General features: G+C 39.5%; 4 protein-coding genes across 7 annotated transcripts in view; 2 read left to right on the forward strand and 2 right to left on the reverse strand.

Annotated features, from left to right (window-relative positions):
• Positions 1–2,476, forward strand: part of LOC102207980 (lysyl oxidase homolog 4-like) — a 19,025-nt gene extending 16,549 nt beyond the window's left edge. Inside the window, exons 14-15 of the mRNA XM_005735656.1 lie at positions 1,370–1,481; positions 1,574–2,476. Coding sequence (XP_005735713.1) covers positions 1,370–1,481; positions 1,574–1,644 — 183 coding nt within the window. The 3' untranslated portion in view covers positions 1,645–2,476. The remainder of the gene's footprint in view (positions 1–1,369; positions 1,482–1,573) is intronic.
• Positions 2,477–7,322: 4,846 nt separating this feature from the next.
• On the reverse strand, positions 7,323–12,189 carry r3hcc1l (R3H domain and coiled-coil containing 1-like). The gene is made up of 7 exons (XM_005735657.1): positions 11,924–12,189; positions 11,131–11,604; positions 10,411–10,613; positions 9,802–9,872; positions 9,417–9,512; positions 8,671–8,811; positions 7,323–8,061 (listed from the first exon to the last, which is right to left on the reverse strand). The coding sequence occupies exons 2-7, from the start codon at positions 11,581–11,583 to the stop codon at positions 8,009–8,011; spliced, it is 1,017 nt and encodes a 338-aa protein (XP_005735714.1). The 5' UTR covers positions 11,584–11,604; positions 11,924–12,189; the 3' UTR covers positions 7,323–8,008.
• A 65-nt stretch (positions 12,190–12,254) lies between these two features.
• Positions 12,255–18,010, forward strand: crtac1a (cartilage acidic protein 1a). 2 transcript variants are annotated; one of them, XM_005735658.1, is made up of 14 exons: positions 12,255–12,427; positions 12,930–13,135; positions 13,230–13,426; positions 13,515–13,651; positions 13,735–13,891; positions 13,993–14,127; positions 14,858–14,994; positions 15,076–15,212; positions 15,318–15,400; positions 15,847–15,947; positions 16,084–16,252; positions 16,705–16,850; positions 17,093–17,132; positions 17,834–18,010. In XM_005735658.1, exons 1-14 carry the CDS (start codon positions 12,323–12,325, stop codon positions 17,950–17,952), a joined length of 1,869 nt encoding a protein of 622 aa, XP_005735715.1. In that variant the 5' UTR covers positions 12,255–12,322; the 3' UTR covers positions 17,953–18,010. The 2 variants fall into 2 exon arrangements, with proteins under 2 accessions (XP_005735715.1, XP_005735716.1); XM_005735659.1 differs by lacking the exon at positions 17,834–18,010 and adding an exon at positions 17,214–17,316.
• Positions 18,011–18,070: 60 nt separating this feature from the next.
• Positions 18,071–24,669, reverse strand: part of golga7ba (golgin A7 family, member Ba) — a 10,504-nt gene continuing 3,905 nt past the window's right edge. For 2 of the 3 annotated variants that reach the window (XM_005735661.1, XM_013911555.1), the window contains 4 exons: positions 22,888–23,013; positions 20,548–20,700; positions 20,350–20,451; positions 18,071–20,224 (listed from right to left, as the gene is read on the reverse strand). In XM_005735661.1, coding sequence (XP_005735718.1) covers positions 20,141–20,224; positions 20,350–20,451; positions 20,548–20,700; positions 22,888–23,013 — 465 coding nt within the window. In that variant the 3' untranslated portion in view covers positions 18,071–20,140. Of the gene's footprint in view, positions 20,225–20,349; positions 20,452–20,547; positions 20,701–22,887; positions 23,014–24,053; positions 24,300–24,669 lie in introns of those variants that run through there. The other variant, XM_005735660.1, reaches the window with a different exon arrangement.

Genomic DNA, 24,669 nt, shown 5'->3' on the forward strand with positions numbered 1-24,669 from the left:
TAATACTGCACATTATAAATTCATAATTATGAAAATTCTGCATCTTAAATCTTTGTCTGTGAATATAATTGTGACCACAACATTTATACAGTATGTAAAAAATGAAAGTGGGTTACTTTATTGAATATGTGGTCACGTTATCTGTTTGATGTGTGCACCAGGAAAATTCATTTGTGTGCTTTCCTTATATATGGCAGACAGACAGGGTGGAAAACAACAAACCATGGCAACCAACCATGGTTACGGTCTAATGGTAGGCTGCGACTTGAATCCAAACCCAACACTATCATCTGCCTTTCTGCGTCTTTTGTCCTCTACAGAGATAGCAGTGGAAAGTGATGTCATGCATCGCTTGAACCCAAAATATATAACATCACTGGTCATATAGAAAAGGTGAAAACAATAATCCTGTGGCTTCTCAGTCGGGCCCCATGAAAACCTGTTGTTTCAAAATTATCTGAGGAGAACTGCTACTTTCACACTCACTCCCTTACTTTATTAAAAGACACCCTTTGCAGCATTTCAAGTCTAGACAGAATGTTGCTTTTACTATCAATCCCATGCAAACACCCACCCGTATTTCCAGTATAAACTGAACTAACAGCTGCCCAACTCTAGCTACATGATTAATATACATGCATTAAATAATAACAATACAAAGAAGATGAAAAAGAAGACACATGGCCTGAGTAAATTGTGCACATGAAGTATACAGTCTTACCAATACATAAAGTAGTTGTTTAAAATGTTAGCATAGCAGAGCATTATCAGAAATGTGCAAGACAGCACGATGCATGAAATTCTTTGATTTAAATTTAATTGGTGCTACTTAAATACATTTAGTCAATGTTGCTGCAATAATAAATATTAAATGAAAACGTGGTAAAACATCCTCGTTATCATATGTGTAACTAAACCCCTCTTAATTGTGCGTTTAATGCAGATTTCAAGCTTTGATGGTGGATATATAATGTTCTGTGTATCGCAGTGATGACCTGGGATACTCTAAATGCTTGCAGTGGTTCAAAAACTGTCGAGACACTATGTACAATGTAGCCACAAATTGCAGTACAATCTTTGAAAAAGGCATAGGGAAGGTTGTAGTTATGTACAAGCCATCACAGTATACAGAAGTAGGTTATTTGTTGTTGTTTGTAGTGGTGGTGGTGGTGGTAATCAAATCTAGAGCATCTAAAGCAAGAACAGGGGTTGCTGGTGAATTATAGCGATGCCGATTTCTCCATCTAGCAAAAGGATTACATTGTGCTTTTTATCTTTTTTTAATAATTCTTCTGTTTCCAAATGAAACTCTATTTGTTATGAAGATGACTGACCTTCAGTCTAATCATCTGTCCTGTTTCTTACTCAGGTGGATGTGAACCCGTCTTTAGACATGGCTGAGTCTGATTTCCAGAACAATGTGATGCGCTGCCGCTGCAAGTACGATGGAGCTCGGGTTTACATGTTTGGATGCCATGCAGGTAACATGTCTTTTACAAAATTCTCTCTGTTTCAATACTTTCCTGACTGATTCTGTGTAAGACTCTTCTCTTCTTTGTTGTGTTTTTATCAGGCGACGCATATAGCGCTGAGGCGGAGGACTTGTTCGACCACCAGCGTCAGATCTCCAACAACTTCCTGTGAATTATGGGAGACCCAAATTTGTTAACAGAACAACTGTAGAACTCCTCATCACACCTCAACATATATGGGGAGGGAGGGTGAATGATAATTACTTGCCAGTAAACAAAGAGGTGGGGATCAGAGAGAGGAGGGTCTGTACACAGGAATGATTTGGGAGGGATGGAGTGACTTGATTAAAAATGAAAAACAGTATCCTGTGACTGATTATGATCAGCAATGAGTTTTGTTGTTAGAAAGTCAAAGAGATTAAAGGAAAAAAATGTTTAAACAAGAAAAAAAACACATTAAAGTCAGATATCATAAGCATCATGACACCATAATAGACATACAATAGTTTACAATTTTCAGAACTTGATGTTTTAACACTTACCTTGACTAAAAAGTAACATGAAGGCATATGAGAACAACTTTGCAGTACATCACCAGACTGTAGTCCATAAATCTCTGTACCTGCTTACTGTGCTTTCCATCATCACACTGCAAAATGTAGCATTTATTGTTACAGCTGTGTGGTTTTTGGTTTTAAATGAGATTTATTTTTCATGGTGCTATTTTGCCTGTTTTGAATAAATATTGTAATGTATTGCAAATGTATTGTCATGTACAGTTTTATATTACCTCTCTGGAATAATGTTCTTAAGGTCTCTAATTTATGCAGAATTTTAATGTACTTTTGAGTTGAAAGCTGTTTGTATTGTTAATTTTATTATGATAACTATCTCCACTTTGTTTGTTCTTTACCTGTTTAACATTGGGAACAACAGACGAGATCTGGTTGTACCACAGTATTGCGTCAGTACTTGGTAATGGTAGTGAAAGAATAAATGTCAGATTGAAAACTGTCATTTGAGGCATTATTATTTGACCGCAGACATTTATAATGCAGAAAGCAGAGAATAATTAGGCCGTGTTTAAGGATATAATAATAATTAAGCAGAGTTGATGTTACAGTTTCTGTAGAAGGTTTGGAGAATTGCCTAATAGGCTAAAAGAGATTCTTGAAGTTCATGCAGTGCCTTATGCGAGTCTAACCAAGTTGCTTCAGCTTCTTCAGCAGATTTAAAAAAGATCGAAGATGATTAAAGTTGCTGGGTTTCCCATCCTTTTCCTGGGAGCGTGAGCTAAGCGGCGTTTTATTGTTGTTTCCACCATATTTCCACTGAGGAATACATAGAAACACTGGAAATTCTCACAGTTACCCTCTGTCACATTACATAGGCTATGCTTTAAATAAATGACTCACTTTGGCCTTTTTTCTTTCCATTTTATGAGCTGGTGCCATATAAAACTATATAAATAAAGTGGTAAATTAAAATCAAATACAAAGTCGGTAAAGGTGACATAAACATGATGCAAATCTGCATTGCAGATTGTGACTGCATCTGGGGTGGTAGTGCATCAGCAGGCTGTAGACACTCCTTCCATTTATTCATTTTCTTCAACTTATCCGATTCAGGGTCACGGGGGGCTGGAGCATATCCCAGCCGTCATAGGGGGCCAAGTAGGGCAAACCCAATGTATTGCAGGGATCACAGAGAGACAGACAACCATTTGCACTTATGTCTAATTTAGAATTTGTTATTATGAAATAAGGTTATTAGAAAATAACATAACATCTTTAAACTGTGGGAGGAAGCCAGGAGACCAATAGAGAACCTACACAGGCACAGGGAGAACATACAAACTCCACACATAAGGACCCCAGCCAGCCAGTAGATTCAAACCTAGAGCCTTAACACAGCGGTCCCCAACCTTTTTTGCGCCACGGACCAGTTTGTGTCCGACAACATTTTCACAGACTGGGCTTTAAGGTGTTGCGGATAAATACAACAAAATACAACCGGTATCAAAAAAGAAGATTTATTCATAACACACGGAAAGAGACCCAGGAAACCAAGTTAATGAAAAAAATAACGCTAAAGATAAGATAATAAGATAACCTTTATTAGTCCCGCATGTGGGAAATTTGTTTCTCCACGTGTAAAAACCGATAAAAAAAAACCCTGTTAAAACCGATAAAAACCCTGAAAACCATTTATTTCACACCCAAGCTCAACTCTGGCGGCCCAGTACCAAACAACTCACGACCCAGTACCCATGGCCCGGGGGTTGAGGACCGCTTCCTTAACACACTGAAGCAATAGTGCTAACACGACTGTGCTGCCGGCATTTGTCATTTTCAATCAATTCAGTGAGTCAGCTCAGTGGAGTGGGGGGATTGGTAAAGGTCTGATAAAGGTCTGAATCCAGGTAAATTAGATCTGTAAGTTTTAGAAAATTTGAAAACAAAAAAATAACTCCCTGAACAAGTCATTTCAGTGTCTGTGGCTCCAATGTCTGGACCTGTTATTAAGACCTTCACGTGTTTATTATCATACAACCCATTTGTTCCATAAAACCAAGACACTACTTTGACTTTTTCAATGTACGTGGTTCTTGACATCAAAGCAAATTACCATTCTGTTATCATTGTATTATTTTATTTAATGCCTGCTTATTTCTACTGCCTTCATATGGCTATAGCTCATGAGGTAGAGCAGGTCATCTACTAATCAAAAGGTTGGTAGTTTGAGCCCTGTCTGCTCCAGTCTGTAACCAACTATCCCTGGGTAAGATATTAACTGCAAGTTGCTCTCTGATGCATCCAGATCAGTGTAGTTGTTCAATAGAAACAATGGTAGCACTTTCTATTACAGCTCGGTAATAAAGCAGTAATAGTAGGATAACAAGGGGGAAACAAGAGGGTAATAATGTGGTAATTATTACCACAGAAATTACCCGAGATATTTCCAGGTAATAATCACACTTCCTTAAGTTAGCTTTAATAGGTTATTCATATGTTATTATAGAGAAATAGGCATTTTTGCTTTTTGCAATGCTATTTCCTCCTTATTACACATAAAACACCTCAGGTAAAAAGCCCCTAAGCTGCCTGTTGTTTCAAAATGGCACCTTAAAAACATTACTGAAATAAATCAAAAACAATGATTTTTCAGGTGTTAATGAAAACGTGTCATTGCTAAGCCAAATTTTAACAAAGGGAAGCGAGTGATGTAAGGTATGTTTGCTGACAGTGTTTGGTGCTAGGAAACCCTTCACCACCAGGGTCCTTTGCTGTGGTGGGAGATTAGATTACTTCTTAATTTGGACCATGTCTCACACTTCACTTGCTCCATGACATAACATGTAGCATTTCTGTGTAGAGTTGGCACTTGAAACCACTTCTTTCTCAGTTGTGGCTTGTGTTTGTGTAGTTAATCTAATGATTGTGTGTGAGGTATCCAGTTGGCTGCTCTGTGGTACATCACCCCCTCGTGAAGCCACAGTAAAACATGAGATTATGGGCAGGGTTCAGATCTCACACGATGATGGTAAAGAGCAGCTACAGACTCTATATGTAGTCCAGCTGCAAGAACAACAGCACACACGGAGGTCTGTTATGAAAATGTGTCCACATTTGCACTTGGCATCAAGAAGAGCCATCTGTGCACTACGATCAAGAAACACCTGTCTATAACCAACAATGAGTGTATAAAGTCTAACAATTAATAGATGACATATCAACATAAAATAATATTTGCTATTCTTTCTTTTTTTTACATTTCACATCAGTTATAGTGCCAAAAACTGCAGTCCCATTGATGGCCACTTGAGGCTGGTTGCAGAAGCTAATCGATCCCTGTAGACTGCCCTGTTAGATTTACCAAGTTAAGTCATAAAAACAACTTTTTCAAAGCCTAAATCAAAAAATTATTTCAATCATTGTACTTTATTGCTCCCCGAATTTTCTAAAACTTTTTCTGGTTTTCATTCATTTTCACTATATTTTTTTAAATTCAAGAAATGCATGCTTTGATTGACCTCGCCGCTCACTGTATAGACTTTACATCTTTAATGTGTTTGTGTTGTCGGTTCCTCTTGGAGCATTTTTACTACAATTATATGACATATGATACAGTCTGCTGTGAAGTAGCACCCATCTATGTTCATCTTTTATATGCAGTCTATGGTTGTCTCACTACCAGCAGCTCAAAAATCACCAACCACTACAAAAGAACAAGTTCCTGCAGAAGAGATTCTTAGCTAGCGAAGAGAGTGACTGAAATAACTGATTTAATGAGCAGTTTCACCGTACCAGCTGCATATACTTAGACTGGCATGGCTCATGCATTTATTTGAACATTTCAGTACTTTAAAAGTTAAGCCAAGCCACTTATAACTCTTCAAATTAGCATTTCCATAATTTTGTGCTTATGTTCATATAATGGACAAATAGCTTTTAATACATAATATGTGTACCCAGTGCTGGGCTTGGCAAAACACCTCGAGCACATGTTTCACAAAGTGGCAGCAGTTACACAGTCTATGGTTTGAACGCTGATACCTAGAAAAGGGAACCATTAAAGTACTTCTAAGGCTGCAAGGTTATCAAATTGTGTATTATAGAGAATGGAATCACTTATCATATAACCACTTTTACACTAATGAGTCACCCATTAAATAAAAGCTTCTTTTTTTTTTAATCCTTTTTCATCCTGCCTTGGTATTCATGATTATATAGAAAAAACTATTACATGCTTTCAGATATTTTTTATCACCTTCTAAAAGAGCACATCGTAAACACCAAATGATACACTGTAAAAGGAAATTCTTCCTAATACTGAATCCTCAAACCTGCTTTACAAAAACATCTTTCACATTATCTGCATGGATATAAATGTGTCAATACACATTCAGAAGAACTGATGTGAAAGGAAACAAATATGTAATGAGACTTTTTCTCATGCTGCAGCGCTTTAATTAGCCCACTGTGAGCCACGTGGCAGTGCCTCATTCATCCACAGCCAGTGAGCTAAACAGTTACAAAACTAACTCTCTTAGAGTAATACAGGGTCGATTTGGATGTTTAAAAGGAGGGGAGCTATAAATCACAGTCATCTGCAGGACTACTTAAATTTAAGGAATAATCATTTTAAACATTTAAGTACACAGCAATCTGCTCTGTTAGTGCATGAACATTTCGACTGGCTGAAAGGGCTAAAAAAAAATGTAAAAAATAATAAAAAAAAATTAAAAAAAACTTAATTTAGCAGCAAATTTGATTTTTGTTACAAATCTCTTGAAGAACAAATTTAAAACGCCTTTCTCCACACTGGCTGAAAGTGGTGTAATTATTCACTGAGGAACTGAATGAGCTGCAGTGCCACATGGTCTGTGGTCTGCTGGGTAAAGCCTCAGAAGAGGCGTCTGCCTGCAGCTGTCAAAAAAGGGCTCTGGAGCCTGAGATATGTGTCTGAGGAAGCTGAATTATGAAAGCTGACTCTTGGGAAACCCTGTTTGATGACAGTTAGAATAAATACTGTCTCTCTTTAGTGATTACCTTTGTAAAGTTTAAAACAAAAAAAAAAAAAAAGAAGCTTGTCAGGAATAAAGAGACACGTTTTTCTTCGTACTGTCATTACATTTTGTCAACAAACAGAGCAAGAATGGATGGAGCTAAAAACAGGAGCTGAACCGAAAATCTTGGTAGATTTGTTTAAGTGATGCACAAAAATAGTGAGGTGCTTCAATGTCAAGGAAAATCTTTGATGACAGTTTTGCTTGTCATCGTGAAATGTCTAGACTTGTGTCTTTAAGCACACGCTCAGATTTTAACAGACGGAGTCGAGCAGTTTGTTTTTTTTTTGTTTTTTTACTGGACATACATAACAGCAGCTGCGTTGAGCAAAACATTATACATAATATCGGGTATCAGTTCAAACACCGGAAACCACCTGACACGATGGCTTAAAAGTAAGTTAATACTTTGATAAAACTTAAACTGCAAACAATGCAGCATTCATTTTTAATGACACCACCTTCAATTTAATCACTCAAACTGGATAAAATCAACAATGTTGTGACACATAAAAATTTAACGAATCAACATGACTGAACTTCAGTGACATGTAACTGAAAGCGTCACGTCACTTTTATATCTTAAAACATTTAAAAACCCAAACACGAGGATGTGTACAGATAAGTATTTCAGTTAACGCGTTACTTGTTAACTGAACCATTAGCTTCAGTGCTTGACTACAGACTGTGCTTACAATACATAGAGTCCAGGTGAGTCGGTGAGTTCACAGATAATTGAAGGTGATCTGATCATGTAGCATTTTATGATGTCAGACACTGAGTGACAAAGGAAACGGTAAAAGCCTCTCAGGAAACAGTTTGAAAAAAAAATATCATTTCTCGGAAACATGCCTGTACGAAGGAGTGGCCAGCTAAAAAACCAGAGCATTACATGAAACAGAAATGATTTAAGCCTCTGCTGACTCAAGGAATTTAAAGGGGAAAAAAAAAATAGAGGTTTGTCCAGTTACTTTCCCTCCCAAGCGTCTTCCCTCTGCTTGGCTGCCAGGCGCTTTTGTTCTGAAAGATAAATCACACGACAAACAAAAGTCTTATATTTATATCACTGTCTTTGCCGCATGAAGAGCAGTAAAGAGCTGAAGATGATTGCATATTAATCTTCACATAGAACCATACATGGCATCTGTTCCAACACCAAGTTTAGTATTTGTTCACTGATGGTAGTGCAGCAGTGAGCCTAAACTGAGAACAAAGGAGCTTTTTTTTAGTGTGCTTTACTTCCTGACTTCCTGGACTGACTGTCATTGGATGGCCAGCGGTTGTTTTCTGGCCCTATATACTTATTTTCCATCTGTGAAAGGAAATGGTTGCTTTACTGATTATAGATTTACTGTAACCTACACAGCAATGGACGGACTTCCTTTGGCACTACATTTGAAACTTTCCACTTTCTTCAGTTAAGTATGAAAACAGCTCCCACTTGTGGTGGTAACTTTGTGATACAACTATTGGGACAGTAATTATTTGTACTTACGTCTCAGTTTAACTGAGCACCCTGTATGACCCTCACACATAAGCTACCGAATCCATAATTAGTTTAGCAACCGCCCACCCAAGATGAGACTTCAGCCCAAAAAGTAAGTGGAGACCTAAAGAAGTACAACGTACCTCTTGCTTCCTGGAGTTTCTTCCTCTCTGCCTCACGCTGCTCCTTTGTGAGGTTGCTCTTTACACCGAGGGCACCGATCACAAGCTTCCGAGCCAGTGCTGCACTCGTCTGAGGTCTCTCTTTAGCAGGCAGGAGGTAGTCTGGGGGCAAGAGGAAAGGAGGATACATATAAATGTGGGAGATACAGAACAGTTTTTAAGCGCTTTAAATGTTTAATTTGTGGTGTAATGCAACCTGGATGGCACCAAAATACACTTTACAAACATCACAATAACCCCAAAACCACGTCATCTTAATTAAGCCTGTAACATATGTAACTGGCTCATTCTACATATTTCCATTTATTTCTTCTTCTGCTGTCATTTACTTTAGCTGACTGGAAGAGTACGGATCATCTCAAAGAGAGAAACTGGACCACCAATCAGCATTTCAGTGGAGAAATTGAAGAGTAAAGCAGGCAAACCAGGCATAAGTATAAACGCTGGCAACAACATCAGCTATTTGTGTAGGCTGCACCATAGGTGAGATTCAATTAGAAGTAGAAATTCAGTTTCAGTCTGAGGAAGCGACAGACACAAACCAAACCCACAGTCAAGAATGCAGAGGATCTTGAAAGACTAAATGGTAGTGTACTGGAGAATTGGATATAAAGCTAAAGGGTTTTCTCAACAAATATGGATTTGCTTTATTATTATACAAACACAAAATTATGAAAAATGACAAACACACATATGTGCAATCGCACCTGAGCAGCTACGGGCTTTGGCCTTTGTTGCAGAGGAAGATTTGGAAAGTGGTCGCAACTTCATCAGTGGATTCTTGGATCTCAGAGCTTCACGAGCTTAAAAGGGAAAATGAACAAAATGTAATAGTCGGTGAGTTTAATATCTCCTTACAACTGAAAAATGTGTTTTTCTAACCTGAAGTCAGAAAAACGATGGCCCAAGTAACAGAGACACAATCTCAAAAAGCTCAGGAGCAAACCGCATTAAGATTGTTGGCCAGGATTTTCTTTACTAAAACAATTCTACTTACAACATCGTAGCAAGATGATGAGTCATAGCAGTGACACTTAATGCAGAGCATAATGAACTGTAATTGCCTTAAATGTGAGGCAGAGCTTTACTTACCTGCTATGGGGCTTGAGAAAAGGCCGAGGGCATGTGTGTCATCAATCCATTTAATGTCAAATCCTCTCTTTCTGAAAAGACAGTCAGAAATCACACAAGGTAGTAAGAATATTTCACAACATGCCCTCAGAGCATTAGCTCTAAAAGGAAGACCGTGCTCCCTAAAGACTTTTAAAAACTTTTTTTGTCTTAAAGTAAACCTATTATCCTTTCCTTATTTTCTAACATATACTGTTACAATGGTACTCATCCAAATGCTCTATTAAAAAAAAGTTTCGTCTACTTCATCTGCATGATGTCAAGAACAGCCTGGTGGAACAGTGATCTTGGAGTGAGCACAGAAGCCCCTCTCACCTGCAGTCCCACCCAATTAGAAGAACACAGCTAGCACCAAGACAAAAAAAAAGAGCTGCAGCAGCTGGTTTCAGACAATGGCTGAACTCAGGGCTGCACCAAGGCTCAGTATACGATAAAAAAAAGGATTATTTCAAACTGTGAATCATGCAAATAGATGCAGAGGTTTACTGACATCTCTGCAAATATAAAAGGACATACAGTATATAAGGCAAAAACAAAGTTTGTACAATTCTAACATGGTTAGAGACTTACTGGTAGCACTGAAACAGTTTAAGAAGGTCTTCTGTTTTGAACTCTGTAGGGAAATCGTAGATCTCTACAATATGAGATAGTTCATCCTCTGTGAGGTCAACGTCATCATCATCATCATCATCATAACTGGCTCTGTCCATGTTGTAGTAATCAAACCTAGGCTCTTGGATTGACTCCTTCTTTTTTCCTTCCTTCAAAGCCAGCTGTGCATTCAAGGCAGGCAGGAGAGAAGACAATGATGAGAAGAGAAAAAGATCTGTTTTGCATCATATTAAATAGGATTTTTTAGGTTAATTATCAGCAATGTGTATGTGAATCTGGGTGGACATTATTCTGCTTGTCACTTTTAAAAACACACTTTTTTTCGAAGGCTTTTTAGGAGTAGTACCAGAGTCTGCTTGTAGTCAGTTTTAGTCAGCTGTTGGTCACTCTTAATCTTTTATATTTTGTTAATTTTATTCATTGTATATTTTATTGTCTATTTTACTCATGTTTTAATATTTAATATACTGATTTGTTTATCTTCTTTTTCCATTTATTTATTTTATTGGTATTTATATTTATTTCTTTGTCTGCTTAATGTATGGTTTTTAACTGTTATCTCTGTTTTATTATTGGAAAGCACTTTGGTCAACTTTGTTGTTTTTAAAGTGCTGTATAAATAAAGTTGGATTGGACTGTCTTGGGTTTTGATTATCAAAACCTAAATCAAGCTCTCACCTCTTCAAGCAGATGTGGATCCAGACAGTCTCCATCATCGTTGAACAAGGTGTCCCAGCTCTCCTCTTCCTGCTCTGCAGTATCGCCTGCCTCCACTTTGGCGGAAGACTCCCCATTAGCCTCAGCATCTAAACCCTGTAATCGGTCCTCCTTCACATCTGGCTTAACGTCGTTGTTTTGCGCTTCACCTCCATCTCCTTCTCCCCCAGCGGGCGATGGTTTATTCGCTCCTCCAGCTTTGTCCTTCTTGTTCTTGGCGTTCTTTCGTGCTTTGTCTGTGTAGCGAGGCCTGGTTTTTGGTTTAACTTCTCCCTGAGTCTGAGCTTTCTCTTTCGAGGCATGAAGTCGTTGTTTGGGGACGTACAGAGGCTGACTTGGCCTCTTTGATTGAGAGGGAGGTGTAGGTGTTGGTTGAGTTGGACCACAGTCTTCTTTAAGCTGCACATCCTCCATGGTTAAATGATGTTAAAGTATCTGGATCATGGAGGAACGAGAACATGAACATTGTCAGACCTTCGCAGATTTTCAAAACACTCTAAATTTACTTTAAAGACTTTATTAAGGAATGAAGCAGCCAGGTACGCGGCAAACTGTTCTAAATAAACAGGATTTGAATAACTAGCTTCAGTTAGCTAACTAAACTTCCTCCCGTGTAGCTTGTAAAGATATTTTTAAATGAAGAAATAAATATAAAATAAATAGCGGTTAATGTTACATTCATTCATGTTCATTTATTTTCACTCAGAATATTTAATCTGTAATTAAATCAAATAAATTTACTCTGTCGGCTTACCCGTTTATGATTTGTTTAACAACAGACTTTCGTCGCACACTTGACGCAAGCAAATCCTAGCGCAAAGCGTAGTGGGAAATTGTGTTCTTCTACAGCACTGCCGCTCCGAAATCCGGAATAACTACCAGGTTATTAGTTCCTTTTTCCAACGAATTTTCTTTTCCTTTGTAGTTCAACGAGTTTCCCCAAAAGAAATGGTAAATATACTATCTACCGAATCCATCTTTTCTGTGCCATCGTTTAACATAAACTACAAACAAACCAAACCCTTGGGTGCAAGAGACACGTGCACAGAAATTCAGCTCAGCCATTGGTCACCATCTTCATCGGTCAGATAGTTCTTCGCTGATTGGACAGTATTCTCCGCGTTACACAAGGTGTTTCGTAAATTTGTAATTTATGAAACTTATTTGTGTAATAGAGGCGTTGACAAGCTCGCTTCACAACTATAAACACATCATCTTCACTGCAGGAGACGCATTTTCTCCTCCACACCTTGATACGGTAAGACGGTATTGCCATAATGAAGGGAATGAATTCTTGCTCACGCCTCTGCTTTGCACAAAATGGGGAAAAGGCTTCATCCATGTTTTTATTAAAATCAGTGAATTGCATGTCATTACGCTGGAGGAAAAACAAGTCAGAAATACAGAAAATGTATTTGCTGGAGAGCATTAATAACATATTAGTAGTTTTTGCGTTTTGTGTTTTTTAACGTCTTGAAATTTTATATCTTTCTTAAAGGATTTAAAGGCTTTTGGTTGGTAGATTTAGACAGAAACACTCCACGTTTAAAACAATGTCTGGTGGTTATGTTTTTGTTTTTCTTCTTTCTTTTAACGTACTTATTTGATCGCTTTCGATCAATTCGGATAATTATATTTTCATATTTAGTTTCAATTGTTAAGAAATGTTGTTTTGTTTTGTATTATAATTCTCAGTTTCAGATGTTTCTTGCAAGTTTTGTTCAAAACAAGATATCTTCCTGACTTCCGTGTCTCGCCAGGTTGGAATAATGTGGGGTTCGGGTCTGCTGCTCCTACTAGTGACACTCTGGCATCACTCCCATGCCCAAAACCTGAATCCCATGCTTCAGGTTGTTACACAGACCATGCTTCCCCCTGACAATCTGCACAATCCCACACAACTCAACTATGGGATGGCTGTGACAGATGTGGATGGTGATGGTGACCTGGAAGTGGTGGTGGCAGGGTAAGTGTGAGTGTTAGTGTATTACCATGTGTGAGGATTTTTATGCAGAAATTTGTGATAAAAAAAAATAAATCAAAATCACGTTTTCTCTCAGGTACAACGGGCCCAACCTGGTGCTGAAGTATGACAGGACTCAAAAAAAGCTGGTAAACATTGCTGTTGATGACAGTAACTCTCCATACTATGCTCTGAGAGACCAGGCAGGAAATGCTATTGGAGTTGCTGCCTGCGATGTGGATGGAGATGGACGAGAAGAAATCTATTTTCTTAATACAAACAATGCCTACTCTGGTAAATATGATATTGCAAAGTCATCCTGAAATTAAAGTGTCATCAAAGTAATTTGAGGGAACCAAATAATTTTTCTTTCTCTGTGAAGGACGAGCAACATACACTGACAAGCTCTTCAAGTTTCGTAATGGCCGCTTTGAAGACCTGCTCAACGATGAGCTGAATGTACGTCGTGGTGTTGCTAATCGGATGGCGGGACGTTCAGTCGCATGTGTTGATAGAAAGGTGAGTAAACCCACCTAATTCTTCTATCTCATTGCATTTGAGTACATTATACGTTATTCTAAGTTACTGATGTTTCTGTGCAGGGAACAGGCCGTTACTCAGTCTACGTGGCGAACTACGCCAGTGGAAATGTTGGCCCCCACGCTCTCTTAGAAATGGACGAGGCTGCCAGTGATGTGAGCAAGGGCATCATCGCGCTGTCTGACGTAGCTGCTGAGGCCGGAGTCAACAGGTACACAGGTGAGATGTCACAGTGTTTACCTGAAACATGGGATTTAAAAAAAATTTTTTTTTGAAGTTGTCAAAAACAACTAAAGGTTCACTGTTGGCTCGTTGGTCAGGTGGTCGCGGTGTGGTCGTTGGACCAATCCTGAGCGAGTCGAGGTCTGATGTGTTCTGTGACAATGAAAATGGACCCAACTTCCTGTTCAAGAATAATGGAAATGGGGCTTTTGTTGACATGGCAACACAGGCAGGTGAGAATGAAGTGGTAAGGGAACATGAAGCCTAACTCAGTAGTACTTTCTGCAGTCTGTCCTTCAACTTATGGTTTCATATCAGGTATTCTTTGTCTCATCTCACTCTTCTATTATTTGGTTTCTAATTTTAGCTCTTTACCCTGTGAATGCCAGCTAGGAGGAACCTTTGTTTCACTTTTCTGAACTGAATGGCTTGTGTCATATTTCAGGCCAGCTTATAGAACAAAATGCCTGAGTGTGCATCAGAAGTTAGTGGGCATCTGCTATGACCTGTTGTGGTAAATTGACAGCTTCGCTTTTACACTCAGCTCTCTCCTTACCACAACAGGTCGTAGCAGGTGATGCCCCGTTTGATTTTAATCAGTCTATTTGCTTAGCTTACTATAACATTTGCTGGCTGTCTGGTAGGCTCATAAGGATAACACCTCATGAAGTAACACAGCCTGTCATGTGAATATTAATCAAACACAAGTGAAAATGCTAACTGGTGAGTTTAAGACATTCAGGTATGTGGAGCGTCTTACTGTTATTGAGCCAGGCTGATTTATCCCCCCAGAATCCAGTCCTTATGCTAAACTAATCTAGCAGTCTCCTGGATGTAGCACTAAATATAAGAGACATATGAAGGTCCTCTGATCACTTTTACTTAATTTTTTTTTTATTGTAAAAAATTGTATTCCAGAAGCACTGTGATTAGTTGCTTTTAACACTGTGCCCATGCAAACAGGTGTGGAGGACCAATACCAGCATGGCAGAGGAGTAGCACTGGCTGACTTCAATGGAGATGGAAAGACAGACATTGTTTATGGCAACTGGAACGGCCCACACAGACTTTTCCTGCAGCGCAGCGATTCCAGTTTCCAGGTAAGAGAGGAGTGACAAAATTGGCAAAAACAAAAGGTTTTAATAAAGTGTATCTTGAGAGAAGTACAATTTTCTTTGCAGAATATTGCTACTGGAAGATTTGCTGAAGCCTCACCTATTCGCACAGTCATCGCTGCTGACTTTGATAATGACAAGGAGTTGGAGGTGTTCTTTAACAATATTGCCTACAGAGGAAATGCTCCCAATAGGCTGTTCAGGTTAGATTTCATGTATTTGTTAAATTTCCAATGAAATGTCTTTGTTAATTAAAAAATAACTGTTTCTAGATTTATTTATTCTTTTGGCTGTTTCCTTTTTTGCAGGGTCTCAAGGAGGACTAATGCAGACCCTTTGATCCAGGAACTTAATGTGGGAGATGCTGAAGAGCCACAAGGGAGAGGAACAGGTCTGTAAACTCTTAATATCAGAGCACATTTTGTGCTGTTTTTCCTATGCATTTAACCGGCACGGTACATCTTAATGGATATCCGTTTAAAAATCTAACATATATTAAGTTGCCAATTCTTTTAGATGTGTAGTCCCAGGCAATACAGACACAAAATAGTGATATACAGATGTTTTTTTTTTTTCTAAAATATTACAATCAATTGAGAATGATTTTTATGGCTTTCTTGAAAAGTGACTCTATTGAAGTGTTGTTTCACCTGGTAACAAAGCAATAATCAATATGTGAAAATATTAGAGAACATCCTAGCCTGTTAAAATATGTTGATGTTGCCTGAACTGCCTCTGTGGTTGGATGAGCCTCAGAAATATAACTGTCAGGGAGACTCCCCATTGACATTGATGTGTAGGTCAGTTCAGTGAAAGCACTCTGTGTGTTCTGGACAGGTGGTACTGTGACTGACTTGGATGGGGATGGACAGCTGGACCTGCTGTTGGCACACGGGGAGAGCGCCCAGCAGCCAATCTCTGTCTTTAAGGTCACGCAGGTGGGTGTGCGTGTGTGTATTTGTCGGGTGGAGTTTGTTTGTTTTTCTTTTTACTAACAGCCTAATGATATACCTACTAACTGGTCTTCTTATTATTAGTTAGCGAATAATAATCCATGAACATCCTTGTTGCTAGGGATCATCCAATAACTGGCTGCGGGTCATTCCTCGCACCCAGTTTGGTTCTTTCGCCCGGGGTGCCAAGGTGACAGTCTTCACCAGTCAGAGTGGAGCTCACACGCGCATCATTGATGGAGGCTCTGGATATCTATGTGAGATGGAGCCAGTCGCCCACTTTGGTTTAGGTGATTTCCTTTTAAATGTTGTAGACACTGAAAAAACAGCAGACACCTCACAAGTAAACACTAGAGCAGATTGTTGGCCAAACAGCTTTTTTTTGTGATCGTGCATCTATCCTGTCAAACACTAGAACTCAGTATGTGTGCCTTTGTCATTGGTGTTTTTAGACATCTCAGCTAAACAATAGTATCCCTGATATTTTTTTACTTTAAACCAGATACTGGTGTTATAACTAATGGCTGGTAAAAGTTTACAAATTTTGGGATATAAGCTAATAAGCTAATGTCCTTTCTTGCTAAAATTAAGATGAGATGCTCTCACATCAGTCTGTAAAACATAGTTTGATAGTCAGGAGGCAGGTAGCATCCCAGCAGATATTTTTAAATCTAATCCCAAAATACAAATTTGTACTTGTAAAATGTAACGTAGTATTGTGTCTTGTACTCATGACTCCCAGGAAATGATGAGGTGAAGGTGCTCGAGGTCTCCTGGCCAGACAGCACTAGTTTTACTCGAGCTCTTCAGGCTGGTGAAATGAACTCTGTGTTGGAAGTCACCTATCCCAAAGAAGGGGAAACCACTGAGCTTGCCAATGACACGCAGGTACACAGCCCGAATTCCCAGCATGAATTATGAACACGCCTTTTTTTTCTGTTAGTGGAGCAGTGAATTGAACCACATCAAAGCCTTAATCTCTCTCTCTCTCTGGTTAGTTTAATTGTAAGATATTTTACTCCTACCTTTCAAAAAATAAAAGTAAATTGTTTTTAAAATGTCTCAGAATCAGCTTATTTGGTTTGGATAAAAACCTTTTCCTCTTTTTTTTTTTTTTTTTTTTTTTTTAGTGTGGTAACGGCTTTACTGTCAGGAATGGACGCTGTGCAGGTGAGCAAGTCTTAAAGATTCATAAAATAATCCAAAACCAGATATTATTTTACTTTTAATTGAATGTTTATTTTTCTACAGGTCTTTAAAGAGAATCACATGAAATGCAATAAAGGATTTTTGTGGTTTACAATAATGTTACAGAAAAAAAAAGTCTTTTGCTTTGGTTTTTAAAAGGGAGAGCTGGTTGTTTTTCTTTACTCTGTGAGCAGATTTATTTCATTTTCCTTTTTTTAAGATTTCTTTTCTCTTTTATGGCTTTAAATGAAGTGAATAAACTTGTTCCTATCAATACACCGGCTCTTTCAAATTATTTCATAGCTCAAAAGTCAGTCTTAACTGTTCTAGTACTCACATTTTAATCCTCCAGTCTCAGCATTACCCCTGCTACCCTGAGAGTAACAAATGCAAGGAAGTGTTTCCTGCGTGACTTAAGAGATGCTGAATTTGCACTAAAAACGTGCTGAAACAGAACAAGACACACGAACTGTGGCTGACACAGAGTAACTGAAAGTGTTTAGTGCAAACCACAAAGGTTACCCTGAGTTCCCCAATTTTCCCCACGTGTACCTGTCCTCGTCTTCACATGTCACCAAGTCTTCATTTTTAGTCATTCTGTTTGTTTAGTATTAATCTGATGTCTGCTTGTCTGTCTCGTCCTCCCTCACTGTTACTCTCCTCTGTTCTCTCCACCCATGCAGCATTGGCTCCATTTTATGATGGTGTTCGATCTTCGGTCTCCATGTTTGAAGCCTCCTGGTTTAAGACCGTTTTATTGCAGTGTGTTTTATTCCTGTCTGCAGTATCAGAAATGAAGTGAGACTAGTCTTTAGGGAAAAGACAACCTCTATCCAGCGCTGGTCACCTGGATCTAACACCTGCTAGAACAAATTACTGTGACATGCATGGAGCATGTCCGTCCTGAACTTTGCTTGTTTGTTTTGATGAGCTGGCTGCATGTGGAAGCTGTAGTGCCAAAAAACCAGTTAGTGCATGCAGGCATGAGGAATTTGTAACAAAATAAGCAATACGCTTAAATTGTTAAGTAATTTTTTAAGGCAGGTTTTTTTTGTTACCTCTGTGCTACTTAGGTATCGGTGACTGTTAGCAGTGTCCACAATACCACGGCCCTGAGTGGACATTATCAATTTGTTAATTTCTTTACCACTTTGTCTGCTGTGAAGACAAAATGCCTTTAGAAAAAAAGGGCTGCATAAAATTATACATCTTTGGTTTTTTTGGAAATGGTGTCCGTCTCCAGTAAATTTAAGATTTAATGATGTTTAATATTGTTGTCTTTTACACTGATTTACAGATCATGTTACTGTCAAGCTAAAGAATTAAACCAAATATTTTGGTAATACACTCTAAGCTTACTGACATGTCAAACAAAGTGTACACAACATTGCCTTTGAGTTTAAGTGACACATCCAGCAGCTACATTATCACTGATTTGGGCTGTTTGCTTACTGTATCTTTAATGCATTATTGATAACTCAGTGAGAACTTTGACACTGAAACAAAGCACTTGGATTTTAGACTAACAATTTGATCAAGTACTGAAAACTGTGGAGCTCAGAGGAACTACACGACCAGTATGTCATCCGTAGGCGTTGCTATGAGCAATCCTCTTCACCTTCCATGCTGAGAGTATTAATGCAGAAATGTTAACCAGCGCTGCTTTTGATATTTGCAAACTTCCATTTAGCAGCTGCTCTTCTGTATTCCTGCTTAGATAATCTGTGTCCTTCCTTCCATCACATTTGATTTGATGCCGAGGATGGTAGTGTTGTCTGAATGGGGCAGGTTCAACTAGAAAGATTTTTATACCCAATCTAAATGATGACACTCTAAGGCAGAGAGAAAAATTGGCAACAACAGATAAAGGGAGGGAAATATGGATGCCTGGGAGGTATTTATAGCGTTGCACTTGCTTGTTTACATGAAACTTGGTTTCTGGTTCATGTCCAACAAGCAGCTCAGATTGAGTACTGAGCCTTTTCTTATGTTTGTAATCATTTAAAATGCTTAATATGAGTAACACTGATTTCATATATTTGTATAATACAAGAACAATGAGCTCGATGGGGCTGTGATGAAACTGTTTATTTGACGCCAGTCATTTCTACCATGTGTATTAAAACAATAAGCAGTATGAAAACTTGTTCTTGCACAAAATGTCACCAAAATAAAAGAAACATTCACATTTGTGAGCCAGTTTGTTTGTTTTTTGGCAGTTATTTTTCTTTGGAAGTCTGTTCATAAAGCAAGGAAGGGTTGGTGTATTTTCATAAACACTTACAGGTATAATTTAGGAAGACATTTCTGACCCATCCCTTCTTTACTTACTGCTGCGCTTCACACACAACGAGTCTTTGCATAATCTAAATTTAGGAAGAGTTGCTCTCGCTCAGTGAAACCAAGAGGTTAGTACTTGGATTTGTGGCTATGACTTTAAAAAAGGAAATACAAGCTTCATCAGAAATATGGAGGATCTGCTACATTATGGATGACTTAAATGACATTCATCTGCTGCCAGACAGCATGATTTAGAGCCGATTTGGAAGAGGTGCTGAATTTGGGGTCTAGTCTTGTGTTTGGTCCAGTGTTTTTGGGGTGCAGCCCAGGTTGATCTGGCCTACGTGGTACAATGACAGCAGATGAGGCACTTCGTCCCTTTTATCTTGAAATCAGACAGGAAGGAGAGAAATGGTGGGATCACACAAAGCATCACTAGCTGCATCTTTTCATCCTTTTCATTGAGACATTACATCTTAGCAAAAGTGCATCAGCACCTGCACATTTCTTTCGTAATAAACCACTAAAGTGCGTGTTTCAAGTGTCTACTCTGAACAAGTTAGGGACATGATGGGGAAAAAAACTGGTGAATACTTTGTGTGAGCGTAGCTGAGGGGGTGGTTGGTGTTGGAAGAGGAGTCGTATTACATCCTAGGTTTTCCTTCATGGTTGTGAGTGATCAGGTGGACGCAGGTTTAGGAAGCATCCAGTCATCGAGCAGTGCTGCCGGACACAGAGCTGCTCCCTGAGCTGGAGCCACTGGAGCCCCGATCTTCATAGATGGAGATCTCTATCTGTTAAAAGTTGTTAAGGAACAAAAATGATCTGTGGTTTATAATAAATTGCACAAATATTTTACAGAAATGTGGTTTTGTTTTGCTTTTTTTTGCAATACACCCAAAATTCAGAATAAGGATACAACACGCATTCCCCTTTCTATGGGATCTGTGATAAGGAGACCTCTGGGAGCATAAATCTTCTCATTCTGCTCCTGAATGTACTTGGCAATCTTCTTCAGCACCTGACACACACACAGAAGAGGAAACATGAGAAGCAATATAAAATCCAAACTACATGTTAATTTGTCCCAGACCATCAAAATGTATTCGATTCTGACCTTCTCATAACGTGTCTCCATGCAGAGGAAAATGAGATATGCTGTAGCGCAGGCCAGACACCCTTCCAAGTAGGACTGTCCTCCAATCTTTTCCGCCTCTGCATAATAGTTATTCAGCGTCTTCACAGTGTCCTCAAACAGTGTTCGCTCGATCTGGAGACAGACAAAAGAGCAGAAATGGGGACAGTGAGTAGCAACAGCAAATACTATGTTTAATAAAGTAACTTACTGAGCTGGAGAAGGGAAAAAATATTGCATGATTTTAATTTCCCCTTTGAAGTCCCTTCCATGGAAGACGCTGCGAGTGTTTTATTGCCCATGCACTTGCGAGATTTCAGCACAAACCTCAAACATCAGCTAACGTGTGAAACTGACCTTCATTTCAAGAATCGTCAGTGCTGATGAGACCTGGGACTCCAGCTATGACCCAGTGACCAGCTGTGTTTATTCCTCCACATTTACAACAATACCTATGAAGCTTTAAGACGAGACCCCACAAGCAACTATGAAAAGAAAGTCATCAGTTGCCTACAACAACTTGAAATGGATGAAGCCACTGACTGCACTTCCTGTACCCAGGAAATGCTATACCCTGTATATATGGACTTCCAAAGATCCACAAAGGAGTCCCACGCAGTATCAACTCAGCCACCTACAAAATTTCCAAGCACCTTGCAACCATCCTAGCTCCCTTGTGGGGAACACACATCATCACATCTAAACTCTGAAATCAAAACCCAAGAAGTAGAAGCCTTCACTGTTCACAGTTCGACTCAGTGGATAGAATGATAGTTTACCAGGAAAGATACAAAGTATAACAGTTTGTCATTTCTGGAAGCCTACACACACAGACCAGTACCTACTCTTTGACTCCCACCACCCTCTGGAACACAAACTTGGAGTAATCAGGACCCTACAACACAGAAACTGTTCCCTTTAAGCCAGAAGGAAAAGAAAGGGAACACACACATGTAAATAAAGCTCTTAAAACATGTGGATTTCCCAATTGAGCTTTCATCAAATCAGCAAGGATGCACAGAAAATAAGGTCAGACACCGACTAGGGAGAATCAGAAGGACAAACGTCATATCTTATGTAGGCAGTTTATCAAAGAAACTCAGGAGAGTCTTCTCCAAGCAGGACATCCCAGTGTAGTTCAGACACAGCCACACACATTTAGACAAAAGCTGGTTCATCCCAAGGAAAAAACCTCCAAACACAAACTAAACAATGTAGTGTATGCAGTACAGTGCAGCGAGGAGGGCTCCATTGGAGAAACCAAGCAGCCACTCCGTAAACACTTGGCACAACATAAAAGAGCCACCTTGACAGGACAAGACTCAGCTGTACATCTGCATCTAAAGGACAAAGGTCACTCGTCTTGAAAGACGAGTCTAAGAGGCCATCTATGTCCACTCTGAACAGAGGGTGTGGCTTACAACACCAACTGTCTGCCACCTACAGTGCAGTTTTGAAATCCCTGCCCAGATGCCTTAACGCCCACTCACATCATGCGTCAGTTGGTCTCAATAGGTCATATAATAGGGTGAGGCAAGGTCTCACAATGGTTTCACCCACACCTCTGGTTATAATGACCCACACCCTTTTTCCCACCTTGGCTCATGTGATGAGGCACATAATCAATAGTGGGTCAGCAACCCTCTTAATGGACGACTTACACCTCGTACTTTTTACTCCACAGTGATAAAAGCTAGCGAGGTAATGACTGACCAAATCACAGACCTTTGTGCGTATATCATTCTACACAGCATAACAATTTTAGCTAGCAATCAGGAATTTTGTTTGCTTTATCTACATGTGAAAGAACCGATCTGAGTCATGAAACCCTTATATTGCTACATTAAAAATCAATAAAATAAAGGGAATTAAGTGTCTGATGCTGAAAGATTCACTTTTTGTCCACCCCAAATGAACTCTACACACATATGATATGATGACATAAGGCTTTATTCTATACGTGTTAAAATGATGCCAAAAATAGGGAACATGATCCTCAATAAATAACATGTTTAAAAAGAAGTGGGAAGAAGCATTCAAATACGCTGAAACCAGTGAACAACAGAGAATGTGGAGTGATTTGTGTGTTTTGCTTTACTCTGCACTGAAATGAAACTTTGTTACTGTATATGCGTTTATATTTATTATATTATTTATATTATTTTGCATCTATTATCAAGCATATGAATGTCATGATAATGCCTTTTAACAGACTTTTTCTTTTCAGACCATGATGCTAACAAAGATCTAAATGCTTGTATGATCTGCACCTATTAAAACACAATATAAAACCTAGAATTAAATCTCCTCCAGCTTCCTTACCCTGCTCTCCAACTCAGAGGGGAACTTGGTCTGAAACTTGCAGGTGGTTCCTTCACTGTAGTCTCTCTGAATGAATACTTTGTTGGCCAGAGATGCACTGTGCCTCAACTCCTGCAGGTTATGAAACTGTGGGAATCAAATAACACACACAGAGAGAGTAATACAATAAGGGTTAATATAGTATCTCATTAATGAGTCCCAAAAGAGAGCTATGTATCCCTCTATGTGCATCCCTCAGCACCTGTTCACCTGTAATGTGTACAAACAGCAGCTGATTTAGAGGAACAGGGTGATGGAGTAGATGTGATCGATCGCTCGTTGGCTCAGTGTCTGCACGCTTTTCTGCCTTGTTGACTGCTGGAGCAAAGCCCAGCATCAGACATACGATCTTTTACACACACACACACACACACACACACTTTCTCTTGGTCTTTCAGGAAAGCAGGGAGACGGGACAACATTTCACTACGGCTAAACACAGATCGATTACACGGAACAAGCTGAAGCAGACTTATAGAGGCCAAACAAGTATTACATACAAGCTTGTTTATGCTTGATATAATCAGTTTTGTGCGTCACCATTATTTTTGGTTACATGAAAGCACAGATGGAGGAAAAGGGAGTCAGGCGAAGCACGGAGGAAGGTCGGGGTGGAGTGGCTTCTGTCCATGGTGCTGAACGGCTGTCCTCCGTGTGTGTGTGAGTGGGTATGTGTGTGTAGTCAAACACAGTTGCTTGTCACCGGATTAACGTGGCTTCTCAATACACAAAAACAGATCTGCTTTCACCAAAACAGCTTAACATGGCAGGGACGGAGGGGGCTGCACTGATCCTTTTTTCTTATAGCTCAGCTGACTTTCAAAAATGCCTCCCTCCCTTTTTTTTCCTCTTTAAACAAAATACTAGAGCGCGTTTATGTGGTAAAAAAGAAAAAGAAAAAAAAGACAAATGAAAACGACCAAATCCTCTGGCGAAACTGGCGTGATAATGTAGGACACAGTGGTCACTCCAGATACAAGTGATCCGCACAGGTTAACCGTGTGCAGCCTCCATGCCCTCAACGTCCGTGTTAACTGGAGCCGCGCCTGTTTCGTTTAAACCTTCATGTCACTGTTCGTGCCGGTAACCGGACCCGAGCTGGAAATTAAACCGAGCGAGTGTCTTACCTCTGTCGCCATGTTGCACCGTGCATCCGTGGCTGTAGGGACGAGTCCCTTCACGCTCTGAAACCGCTTAGTGGGACACGGAAGGGGGGAGGGTGGGGAGAGGAGGAGAGGCTTGTAATCCTGAGGGGGCGGGGCTTAATGTAGTAGAGTGTTCGGCTTTTTCTTCAGCCTCAACTTGACTTTGCAGGACGTCGGGGTGGGGGAGACGACCTCCAAACCTGAAAAATGCAGCCGGAGCGGAGAATGTGGAAGTGTCAAAAACTGCAGTTCCTCTGGTGGCCACTTGAGGCGGTCTCTGAAAGGGAGTCAGCTAGTTATCTGCCATGCTGCACATTTTGGTATCGATCAGATATGAACTAAATATTGCCGATACCAATACCGATACTGATATGTTTAACATAAAGGCAACTTATAAAGGGTTTAAGGGGTTAGGTTTCTTTTTTGGAGACCTGGAATGTCAATGTGCCTGTCTTTAATACACTTTGGGTCAGCTTGTACATGTACATTTAACACAAAAAGGTTCAGACATTTTTCATAGTGTATGTTTGAGGTCTAAATACTGAAGTTGGAGGATAGAATTAGAAATATCAATACTATTGCGCTAGTATTGCGATAC

The sequence above is a fragment of the Pundamilia nyererei genome, unplaced genomic scaffold (genome assembly GCF_000239375.1).
Source record: "Pundamilia nyererei isolate P.nyererei 1_Seehausen unplaced genomic scaffold, PunNye1.0 scaffold00065, whole genome shotgun sequence".
NCBI lineage: Eukaryota > Metazoa > Chordata > Actinopteri > Cichliformes > Cichlidae > Pundamilia > Pundamilia nyererei.